The sequence below is a fragment of the Scyliorhinus torazame genome, chromosome 25 (genome assembly GCF_047496885.1).
Source record: "Scyliorhinus torazame isolate Kashiwa2021f chromosome 25, sScyTor2.1, whole genome shotgun sequence".
Taxonomy (NCBI): domain Eukaryota; kingdom Metazoa; phylum Chordata; class Chondrichthyes; order Carcharhiniformes; family Scyliorhinidae; genus Scyliorhinus; species Scyliorhinus torazame.
Genome location: NC_092731.1, coordinates 17,778,809 through 17,791,150, shown reverse-complemented (window position 1 = coordinate 17,791,150; position 12,342 = coordinate 17,778,809). Strand labels below are relative to the sequence as shown.

Below are 12,342 nucleotides of genomic sequence, written 5' to 3'. Positions count from 1 at the left end.
TCTTTCAGCAGATTTTAAGATGGATCATAGTCAATATCCTTCCATATCTGTAAGATGATGGACATGCAGTAAATCTGTTGGGATTTGAATAGTTTCTTACAGTGCGTTATTTTTTTTAAAATTGATAATCTTTATTATCACAAGTAGGCTTACATTAACACTGCAATGAAGTTACTGTTAAAATCCCCTAGTCGCCACACTCCGGCACCTGTCCGGGTACGCTGAGGGGGAATTCAGAATGTCCAATTCACCTAACAGCACGTCTTTCTGGACTTGTGGGAGGAAACCGGAGCGTCCAGAGGAAACACACGCAGACACGGGGAGAATGTGCAGACTCCGCACAGACAGTGACCCAAGCCAGGAATCGAACCCGGGACCCTGGCGCTGTGAAGCAACAGTGCTAACCACTGTGCTACGTTTCTGTTATTGGATGAAGAGACCAGCATATGAGAGGCAGATTTTGCTACACGTGCCACAGAGAGGTGGTTATCGGGCGTCCGAAACTAAAACAGAAAATGCTGGACAATCTCAGCAGGTCTGTCAGCCACGTTCCCATTTCCCTCTGTCATTGACTGGTGACTCCCAGGCATGAAAATCGAGATTTAGGGCCTTCATGTCAGACTGGCAAGCATAAATAAAAAGTGGAACTTTGGGCGTCTGACTGGAATTCCGGCTGCCACCGTACAGAAAACCCTTGGGAATTTTAAATTGGGTGTGTATTTGGATTGTATACGGAAAACAATACTATAAGCTTGTGTTGGCTGAGGAAGAGGAGGCTGTGGGTGTTGCTGATTCAAACCTGGAATTACTGATGGGCAGGTCCCCTCCCCCACAGACACACACACACCCTGCCACTGCCCTCATGATCACAGGTCTTGGTCACCATCCAGCGCCTACCACAGGCAGCTGAGCATCAGGGGAGGGCAGCATTCAGCTTATTTGTGATGGGCAGCTTTCGGTCTCCACTCTCTCATTGCTGCCCGGATGCACTGGAGGGCCACTGTGAGAGTGTTGTCCCAAATTTAGAATGACACTCACATTTATATAGCGCCGTAAGCTTCACAAAACATCCCAAGATGCGCCACAGATGTGATAGCAAACAGAATTTGGCACTAATCCACATGAGATATATTGATCAAAGAAGTATGTTTTAAGCAGTGTGTCAAAGGAGATGGAACGATTCAGGAAGAGAATTCCAGAGCTCAGGTCCCAGGCAGCTGAAGGCGCAGCTACCAGTGGTGACACAACTAAAATTGGGGATGCTAAGGAGGGCAGAAACGGAGGAACGCAGGCTTGATTTTTGACTTTGAGAATCGAGTCGATGCAGACTTTAAACCCCCTTATCTTGTCTGACTGTGAAAAGGTATTTCGAGAAGTTTGGTCGGCTACACTGTGGCACCCATGAATTTTGACTTGAACTCTGTACCTAGCACCCAAGTTTACAAGAGCAAGTTTTCTAATGCAGATTGAATGTTGTTTAATCACCAAAGTCGGGGGCTGTTGGCGGACGAGGAGGTGAGCGAGCGGGTCCGAGGAAGTATAGAGAGGTACTTGGAGACCAACGACAACGGGAAGGTCCGAGTGGGGATGGTATGGGAGGCACTGAACGCGGTGGTGAGGGGAGAGCTGATCTCCATTAGGGCCCACAGGGAGCGGGGGTGAGAGGGAGAGGCTGGTGGGGGAGATGGTGAGGGTAGACAGGAGGTATGCGGAAGAGCCTGAGGAAGGATTGTTGAGGAAGAGGCGCAGCCTCCAGGCCGAATTCGACCTGGTAACCACCAGGAAGGCGGAGGTGCAGTGGAGGAAGGCCCAGGGGGCGGTCCACGAGTATGGGGAAAAGGCAAGCCGGATGCTGGCGCATCAGCTTCGGAAGCGGGACGCAGCTAGGGAGATCGGGGGAGTTAAGGACAGGGGAGGGAGCGTGGTGCGGAATGGGGTTGGCATCAATGGGGTCTTCAGGGACTTCTACGAGGAATTGTACCGATCCGAGCCCCCAGGGAAGGAGGGAGGGATGGGCCGTTTCCTGGACCAATTGAGGTTTCCAAAGGTGGAAGAGGGACTGGTGGCGGGACTGGGGCCCCGATTGGGCTGGAGGAGCTGATCAAAGGGATAGGAAGCATGCAGGTGGGGAAGGCACCGGGGCCGGACAGTTTCCCGGTCGAGTTCTATAAAAAATATATGGACCTGTTGGGCCCACTGTTAGTTAGGACCTTTAATGAGGCAAGGGAGGGGGGGGGCTTTACCCCCAACAATGTCCCGGGCACTGATCCCCTTGATCCTGAAGCGGGACAAGGATCCCCTGCAATGTGGGTCTTACAGACCGATTTCCTTGCTATATGTAGATGCCAAGGTGCTGGCGAAGGTCTTAGCCACGAGGATTGAGGATTGTGTGCCGCAGATCATCCATGAAGACCAGACGGGGTTCGTGAAGGGGTGACAGTTGAACGCGAATGTGCGGAGGCTTTTTAACGTTATTATGATGCCGGCAAGGGAGGGGGAGGCGGAGGTAGTGGTGGCGATGGACGCTGAGAAAGCCTTCGATAAGGTAGAGTGGGGGTACTTGTGGGAGGTGCTGAAGAGGTTCGGGTTTGGGGAGGGGTTTGTCAGGGGGGTTAGGTTGTTGTATGAGGTCCCGATGGCGAGTGTGGCCACAAATAGGAAGAGGTCCGAGTACTTTCGGTTGCACCGAGGGACGAGACAGGGGTGTCCCCTGTCCCCCCTGCTCTTCGCACTGGCGATTGAACCCCTGGCTATGGCACTGAGAGAGTCGAGGAACTGGAGGGGGTTGGTGCGGGGTGGGGAGGAGTATAGGGTGTCGCTTTATGCGGCCGACCTGCTGCTGTATGTGGCGGACCCGGTGGGAAGAATGCCAGAGGTAATGAGGATCCTTCAGGAATTCGGGGACTTTTCAGGGTACAAGCTCAATATGGGGAAGAGCGAGCTCTTCGTAGTTCAGGTAGGGGACCAGGAGAGGGGGATTGGCGAGCTCCCACTAAAAAGGACGGAGAGGAGCTTCAGATATTTGGGGGTCCAGGTGGCCAGGAGCTGGGGGGTCCTGCATAGGCTTAACTTTACAAGGCTGGTGGAGCAAATGGAGGAGGAGTTCAAGAGGTGGGACGCGTTGCCGCTGTCCTTGGCGGGTAGGGTGCAGCCAATCAAAATGACGGTGCTCCCAAGGTTTTTGTTCCTGTTATAGTGCCTCCCCGTGTTTATCCCGAAGGCTTTTTTCAGGCGGGTTAACAGGAGTATAATGGGGTTTGTGTGGGCGCGAGGGACTCAGAGGGTGAGAAGGGTGTTCCTGGAGCGGAGTAGAGATAGGGGGGGGCTGGCGCTGCCCAACCCCCGTGGGTACTACTGGGCCGCCAATGCGGCGATAGTGCGCAAGTGGGTGGTGGAGGGGGGGGGGGTGCTGCATGGAAGAGGCTGGAGACGGCGTCCTGTATGGGTACGAGTCTGGGGGTGCTGGCAACGGCGCCGCTGCCGCTCCCTCCAAGTAGGTATACCACGTGGTGGTGGCGGCCCTCAAAATTTGGGGGCAGTGGAGGCGGCATAGGGAGGAAGTTGGGGCCTTGGCGTGGACCACATTACGGGGTTCGCCCCAGGAGGAACAGCTGGAGGGTTTTCGGGGTGGCACAGGGCAGGGATACGAAAGATTGGGGACCTGTTTGTTGACGGGAAGTTCGCGAGCTTGGGTGAGCTGGAGGAGAAGTACGGGCTCCCCCCGGGGAACACCTTCAGGTACTTACAGGTAAGGGCGTTTGCCAGACGGCAGGTGGTGGAATTCCCACGGCTACTGCCACACACAGTACAGGACCGGGTGCTCTCTGGGGGGGGTGGGTGGGAGTGGGGAAGATCTCGGAAACTTACCAGGTGATGCAGGAGGAGGAGGAGGCCACGGTGGTGGAGTTGAAAGGTAGTTGGGAGAGGAGTTCGAGGAGGGGACGGGGGCAGATGCCCTAGGGAGGGTGAATTCTTCCTCTTCGTGTGCGAGGCTCAGCCTCATACAGTTTAAGGTGCTGCACAGGGCACACATGACCGGGACAAGGATGAGTCGGTTCTTTGGGGGTGAGGACAGGTGTGTTAGGTGCTCAGGGAGCCCAGCAAATCACACCCATATGTTCTGGGCATGCCCAGCCCTGGAGGAATTTTGGAAGGGCGTAGCGAGGATGGTGTCGAGGGTGTTAGGATCCAGGGTCAGACCGGGCTGGGGGCTCGCAATATTTGGGGCGGCAGAGGAGCCGGGAATGCAGGAGGCGAAAGAGGCCAGAATTCTGGCCTTTGCGTCCTTGGTAGTCCGGCGAAGGATTCTCGTTCAGTGGAAAGATACGAGGCCCCCAAGCGTGGAATCCTGGATCAGCAATATGGCAGGGTTCATTAAATTGGAGAGGGTGAAATTTGCCTTGAGAGGGTCGGTACAAGGGTTCTTTAGGCGGTGGCAACCGTTCTTAGACATCCTGGCAGAACGATAGACATTGGTCAATGGCAGCAGCAGCTCGGGGGTGGGGGGGGTGTTACTTTATTTTTGTTTATGTTATTTACACTGGAGGGTCTGAGGGGGTGTATACACCTGTTGTGTTAAGTCAGGGTGTTAATGTTAATTTATTATTTATGTATGGGGGGGGAGGGGTTTGGGGGGGTTGCTTTTTTTAGATTGTGTTTTGTACTTAACCCTGTTGGGTTCTTTTTTCTTTCTCATTTTGTTATTGATATTTTATGAAAACCTTTAATAAAAATTAATTTTTTTTTTAAATCACCAGTTGTTAATCAGCTAATGGTCCATAGTACAGGCTATCGCCTAAGATATAGAGTCAAAAGGTAGAGGTTGCAAATGGCTAACTGCGGGTTTTAGTTTTGCTTACAGGGGGCAAAGAAAGCTGTGAACGGTAAGGGGTCCGTCCCCCAGTTTTGCTATTCTGGGAAACAATGTGTGCCAGAGCAAGCCACTAAGATGCTAACCTGACAATATGGAATATGAAAACAAGGATGAATCTAGCTCCATTTTACAACCGCCTCCTCCCAACCACAAGGAAAGTGGTGAGAGGAGTCAAAAGTAGCAACACCAGATAAGCTATAATCTGTTGCTCCTTTTGGGTTTCATCAGCGCCATGGCTCCAAACATTATCACAGCTTTGATCCAAACATGGGTGCAGAGAGGCAGAAGGGGGGTGGGGGAGTTGGCGTTACCGAACCTGCTACATTATTACTGGGAGGCCGAACGTGGAGAAGGGGTAGAATGGGTTCAGATGGAGGAAGAATCCTGTAGGGGGTCCAGCCTGAGGGCGATGGTGACGGCAGCGTTGCCAATGGCGCCAAGGAATCACTCCCGAGACCTGGCGTGCAGTCCACGGTGAAGGTTCATGTTTTGTCACCTTTTATATACGTTTGGAATAAAATACATTTTTTTTAAAAAGACATGGACATGGTGAGATGGGAGTAGCTTCCCCCCAACATCAAGACAACATTGGACTTGGTATAGCACTGAGAAACATTTTATTCTTAGTTAGCTAGATTAGGAGGCAGAGCTTGATTCAAACACAGTCAAGATTCGGGCAGAAGATGGCACACAAAGAATGGCAGCTTAGGGTGAACAAGAGAAAAGATCAGAGGTGTACTGACAGGCGGCACGGTATTGACAGAAATAGGAAGAGATGAGGAACAAGGTCTGCTTTTCTTTGTATCCTCCCCAGTGGTGGAGAATTGCTGGAAGAGCCTTCTGAAAGCACGCACATGTATACGTGGCATGTCCACCTGCTGCTGGAGACGCATGCTTCCTTCCGATGTGAGGGGCCCTCTTTCTTTTTTCTTCTTCTTTCTCTGGTTCCAACCCACTTTGCATGCTGCCCACCCATTCTTCACTGACCCTTTGGAATGAGCACCCTACCCAGGTCCACGCCCGCATCCTCTCCCCGTAACCCCACCTAACCTTTTGGACACCAAGGGGAATTTAGCGTAGCCAATCCACCTAATCTGCACATCTTTGGACTGTGGGAGGAAACCGGAGCACCTGGAGGAAACCCACGCGCACACGGGGAGAAATTGTAAACTCCACAGTCACCCAAAGCTGGAATTGAACCCAGGTCCCTGGCGCCGTGAGGCAGCAGGCATGTTGCTAATTTATAGAAACTCTGCAATGTTGGGTGGCCACTTTGCAATTCTCAAAACAATGATTGGGAATGTTCTGTTTCCTGGTCTGTACTGTAATGGTTAATCTCATCCTGTGTGTGTTGCTTCATTTCATCTTGCTGCTCCTGGATGAGGGATGGAAGAGTCTATTGCCGTTTCCACGCTCAAATGCTATCCAGTGACATCGGACACAGGTGGGATCAGACCCCATTGTGATGCACCCAAGATTGAATAGTCCAATTACACTATTGTCTGGGTGGACAGAGTATCAGAGCATCATTGGCGCCCGTAGAAAGAGATGCCAGCTTCCGGAGAGGAGACGAGGAGAAAAGCATGATCAGCCATGACCGAACTCATGTCTCCCTATCCTGTTGTCCCCACTCTGTCGAGTTACCAACATCGATGCCCTGCTGTGAGGCTGGAACGTGAGTGGAGGTCCAGACAAAATGTTCACTGGGCCCTGCAGCCCCACATGTGGTACGGGCAAATCGGAGGGGAACATACTTTGCAAAATGCGTAAAGGGTACTAGGAGTGCTTAACTTGTCACGTTAGTACTCCTTATAAGAGGTGGCTAATACATTTCCCCACGGGCACTAATTCAGTCAGAGAGATGATGATACCACGGTCAGTTTATCGGTTTACTTTTCTCTCTTCAGATCCGTTTCATCCTCATTCAGAACCGTGCTGGGAAGACCCGCTTGGCCAAATGGTACATGCAGTTTGACGATGATGAAAAGCAGAAACTCATTGAGGAGGTTCACGCTGTGGTCACCGTCCGTGATGCCAAACACACCAACTTTGTGGAGGTACAGTATGACTGCAGGATCTTTTGAGACTGCCGCACTCAGATCATGATAGCACGTACGGTTCTCTGTCCATAACTGCAAAGTTGGCACTCCCACCCAACACTTGGAAAGCTAGCATTAGCGAACACATGCAGATTGGTACTCAAATAATCTGTCGTCAGTTAAGGATCAGCTTAAGGCCCTTTCTGCTGATCTCTGGCCGTGACAATTGTTGGAAAGCACATATGAATACTGGGTAAGAAGAGGATCAGGCTCTTTGCGATGCCTCTCTCAGTTGAATAACTTACTGACACCCACATTTTATACTATCACATAAAGTATGACCGCTTGGCCCAAGTTGGAGTTAAAGTTCCCTAAAGTCATGCATGAAAAAGAAGTCTGAAGGTCGCTGTATAATATTTAAAATCTCTTCTCAAGAAGGGAAATAATGCTCTTAACGCGAGATGGTTTGCTCCAGCCTTGAACGATCCATTTTTTTCCCCAATTAGCTCCACGCCTCTCCTGCAGGCATCATCCTTGGATAGCTTATCCCATTAGTTATTCTTTGCATGTGAGCCATGATGGAAATTGTTAACGGGCTATTAGATCAAACTGAGCTACTGGGTCTGGTTCACCCAATGTCCACATCAGCACCCTCTCCTGCGGTAGGGTGGAGGGCCGGTTGCTGTGTGAAATGGGGCAGCACGGTGGGTAGCACTGTTGCTTCACAGATCCAGGATCCCAGGTTCGATTCCGGGCTTGGGTGACTGTCTGTGCGGAGTCTGCACGTTCTCCCCGTGTCTGCGTGGGTTTACTCCGGGTGATCCGGTTTCTTCCCACAAGTCCCGAAAGACTTGCTGTTCGGTAATTTGGACATTCTGAATTCTCCCTCCGTGTATCCGAACAGGCGCCGGAATGTGGCGACTAGGGGCGTTTCACAGTAACTTCATTGCAGTGTTAATCAATGAAGCCTACTTAAGACAATAAAGATTATTAAAATAGCAATCTGCCGTGGGATGTGCCCACCTCCCCGGTTCAACAAGCTCTCAAACCAATCCTAAACCCACCCCCAGCTGAGATGCACCAATTTATCTGAGGGCTGAACTTTCTAATATTGTTCCCTGATGTTGCTTTGTACGTGGCACTGAGCTCACCAACTGAAGAAGGAAAGAAATTCCCTGCTCAGTTGGCAAATGGTACTGAACATTGAACCAGAAGATCACTGATTCATTCCTTCATTAACCCTAACCCTAACCCTACTTGGCCAACAGTTGGAGTGCTACAATTAACATTCCAGTTTTTATTTTAAAATTCTCGAAGCTGATGCCTTTGACACACCATTTAGAATAGAAATAGGTGTCCAGACACTGCAGCTAAATCTGATCATTCGTCACTGAAAGTGCATGCTAACACCTGGCAGAGTCAACCAAAGAATTATTCCTCAGACGGTAACATCTGGACACATGTAACCTTGGCCGATGGTGTTTCATGGCAGCGACACTCGTGTATTAACAATGCTGGTACCACTCTGGTGAGACATACCTAATATGTAGCTTGTTTGCCTTTGAGTCATTAGTTTCACACACTGCTCCAATTAGCCCTGTGCCGCGTTGCTGTCAGCTCGCTATTTTGTTTACTCCTTGGGTCTTATGTGAGTCGTATTAGTCCTCTTGAGTACTGTCAGATTTTTTATTTTTATAAGCTGCTTGACTTGTAGTGAGCTCAACAAAGCATGAGTGGAGCAGTGGGACTCGAGATCTCTTTGAAAAATACTTATCTTTTGCCCTGTCTGCAGAAGGCACTGATTTATGGTGAGGTTCACAGATACCAGACCCACAGGGCTAATCTTTAGTGTTAGACAGCATACTCCTTGCAGACTACAAATAAATAGCCTTTCTGTTCTATAGAGCTGAATGCTACCCAGGTGGTACATTTACCCACCATACCAAGATTGTCCAAGCGTTTTGTCTTCAGGGATCTCCTCCGTGACTGCATAGCATGGAGCCCCTGATTCTGAATCCACATTCCCATCAACTCGGTTGAATCTCAAATTGCTGATAATAACAGTTCCTGATTGAGGACACGTCCATCAAAGAGGTAACAATGTTAATAACAGTCTTGCACAAACCTCCAGACCCAAATAGTTCAAACTGCTTTATGTCCGGTCCGTGCAGGGGGCTGACAGCACCACAGTGTTAATCTATCGGAGTACATTTCGATGGCTAAGTAAACGAGATTTCAGACCTGACATGACAGATAATCGGGCTGCAGAACACTGTTAATGCAGCAACTCGCAGGTCCACAAAATGTACATGGGCTCAATCCTCACTCTGTTCACTTCTCAACTTGCGCCACTCCGACACCAAGACCGTGAGCTGAAATCCGGGAGGACCATCCTGCAGAAAGGTTGGTAAATGTGAGTGGACATTGTGCCTGGGGTGTTGGTCGTGCCAAATCAAGGGGGTGTTGATGGGCTGGGAACAGGCTCCCTGAATATCCTCTCCATATTTATCGGTGATTGTGTTGCCCTTCCAGGAATGGAAAGGGATGCCACCAGGCTGGACTTCAGACACAGGTCTGCAAGATTTGGTTGTATAAATTAGCTTGTTATAACCCGCACAAGATCTACGAGGTTGGAGCAATCAGTCCCCCTGTGAGTCTCGCCGAATATAGGGCACTACGGTGGCTCAGTGGTTAGCACTGCTGCCTTCGATCCCGGCCCCGGGTCACTGTCGGTGTGCAGTTTGCACATTCTCCCCATGTCTGCGTTGATCTCTGCCCCACAACCTAAAGATGTGCAGCGTGGGTGGATTGCCCCTTATTTGAAAAAAAAAATAGAATTGGATACTCTAAATTTACTTTTTAAATGAGTCCTGCCAAATATGAGCTCGGGAAAGGGAGCCCGAGAGAATTCATGGTTGAGTTCTCTAATGAAATCGACCAGGTATGGTGCCGACGGAGCTGACCCGACTGGGATCTGATGCGTGGATGGCACGGTAGCACAGTGGCTAGCACTGTTGCTTAACAGTACCAGGGACTCTGGTTTGATTCCCGGCTTGGGTCACTGAGCAGAATCTGGACGTTCTCCCCGTGTCACTGCAATGAAATTGCTGTGAAAAGCCCCTAGTCGCTACATTCCGCTGCCTGTTCAGGTACACTGATGGAGAATTCAGAATGTCCAATTCACCTAATAGAACGTCTTTCGGGACTTTGTGGGAGGAAACCGGAGCACCCGGAGGAAACCCACGCAGATACGGGGAGAATATGCAGACTCTGCACAGACAGTGACCCAAGCCAGGAATCGAACCCGGGTCCCTGGTGCTGTGAAGCAACAATGCTAACCATGTGTTACCGTGCCTGCACACACTTCCAATATAGCATTTAGGAGCGGAGGCCCAGACCAATTTCACTTCCCCAGCCCTGGACATCTCTACATTGAAGATGCTGTGCTTCATTTTGTCGCATCTCCTGTTGCCCAGCTGCGATGCACAGATTGCAACCTAACCTGCAGCCATCCTGCCTTTACAGCTTGGAGACCAGAGTTTTAATCTGTCAAGACAGCCACTCACCAGCTTGTTTTAATACCCATGGTACTGGAGTTGTCGTGCGTTTTACAAGCTGTGGAATCTTCAATTTTCCAATCCTTTCAACAAGCTTTTAAAACTGCAGTTCAGTATAACCCGACCACTACTTCACGGTTTATCTTGACCTTAGCTCATCCCTTGTTTCTCTTTACACACTGTAAACAGCCAACAATCTAGTGAATTGATATCTCCCTGGGAAGTTGCACTGTTAAATCAATTCTAAAATCTTTGCTAGTGTTCAATTCTGGTCGCCACACTACCAGAAGGATGTGGAGGCTTTAGAGAGGGTGCAGAAGAGATTTACCAGGATGTTGCCTGGTATGGAGGGCATTAGCTATCAGGAGAGGTTGAATGAACTTGGTTTGTTCTCACTGGAACGAAGGAGGTTGAGGGGCGACCTGATAGAGGTCTACAAAATTGTAAGGGGCATAGACAGAGTGGATAGTCAAAGACTTTTTCCCAGGGTAGAGGGGTCAATTACTAGGGGGCAGAGGTTTAAGGTGCGAGGGGCAAGGTTTAGAGATGTACGAGGTAAGTTTTTTACACAGAGAGTAGTGGGTGCCTAGAACTCGCTGCCGGAGGAGGTAGTGGAAGCAGCGACGATAGTGACGTTTAAGGGGCATCTTGACAAATACATGAATATGATGGGAATAGAGGGATATGGACCCCGGAAGTGTAAATGATTTTAGTTTAAACGGGCAGCATGGTCGGCACGGGCTTGGAGGGCCGAAGGGCCTGTTTCTGTGCTGTACGATTTTAAAAAAATATAAACTTAAACTTACCAATTCATGTTTTCCAATTAAGGGACAATTTAGCGTGGCCAATCCACCGACCCTGCACATCTTTGGGTTGTGGGGGCGAAACTCACGTAAACATGGGGAGAATGTGCAAACTCCACACGGACAGTGACCCAGAGCCGGGATCGAACCTGGGACTGCGGCGCCATGAGGCAGCAGGGCTAACCCACTGTGCCATCGTGCTGCCATATTAACGCTATTTAGTCCCCCAGAAACTGATTCAGCAAAAAGAAATTCTCCAGCTGGGAAGGACTGCCAGGAATGAAAGACGTGACCTGGTTTGTCTGTTACCCGTTGTGATCTGCGAAGCAAGGTTCAGGAGTACGGAAGGTTTCCCGCAGCTGAGCGGAAAAATGCACCCATCCGTATGATGCTGGGCCATGCAGACCCCTCTCTGGTTGACCTTGCCTCAGGTGGGAGTTGAGGCACCTCCGTTTGCCTCTGTCTGTGTCTCTCGACTGGAGAGGAGAAAAGACGATCAACGGAGATTCATCCCCTGATTGATGCTGAAAAGCGAAAGTGCTGACAATGGAACAGGATCGGCCATGAGCTGTGAAACCTTCCATAACCTGATGCCCCTCGCCCAAGTCTGACCCACTTGAGGCTTTCAGCCGAGGAAGCGAGCAGGCATACCTTCCGGTACCCGCTGTTACGCGCACGCGCACACACACCCGCCCGCCCGCAAAAGACTACTTTACCTTCTACTTGTCTTCACTTGACACTAACTGAAGATGAATTGCTGAGGTGAGTTTGATGCAAATTAGTGTACTCCCCTGCAGTATCGCATCAAAACTCTGCCAGACTACACTGCCCTCCACTTGTATATTTATATCACTTTAAAAACATTTCATGACTCATTTAACCGCCTCTTCTGTTTTGTAAAGATAAGAGACACAGAACCTACATTGCCGCCTGTGTTGGCTTCTAAACATTTAAGCGTGTGTTCACGTTTTTACTTTAAATAAAGAGTCACATTTGCACAGCACCTTTCATGACCTCTGGCTGTCCCTATAGTCAGACTTGTAATGTAGGAAAGGTAAATAGGAGAGTAA

General features: G+C 50.0%; 1 protein-coding gene across 1 annotated transcript in view; it reads left to right on the top strand.

Moving 5' to 3' along the window:
* Positions 1 to 12,342, top strand: part of ap2s1 (adaptor related protein complex 2 subunit sigma 1) — a 53,919-nt gene that overhangs the window by 27,832 nt on the left and 13,745 nt on the right. Inside the window, exon 2 of the mRNA XM_072490119.1 lies at positions 6,781 to 6,930. Within this exon, the coding sequence (XP_072346220.1) occupies positions 6,781 to 6,930 (150 nt within the window). The remainder of the gene's footprint in view (positions 1 to 6,780; positions 6,931 to 12,342) is intronic.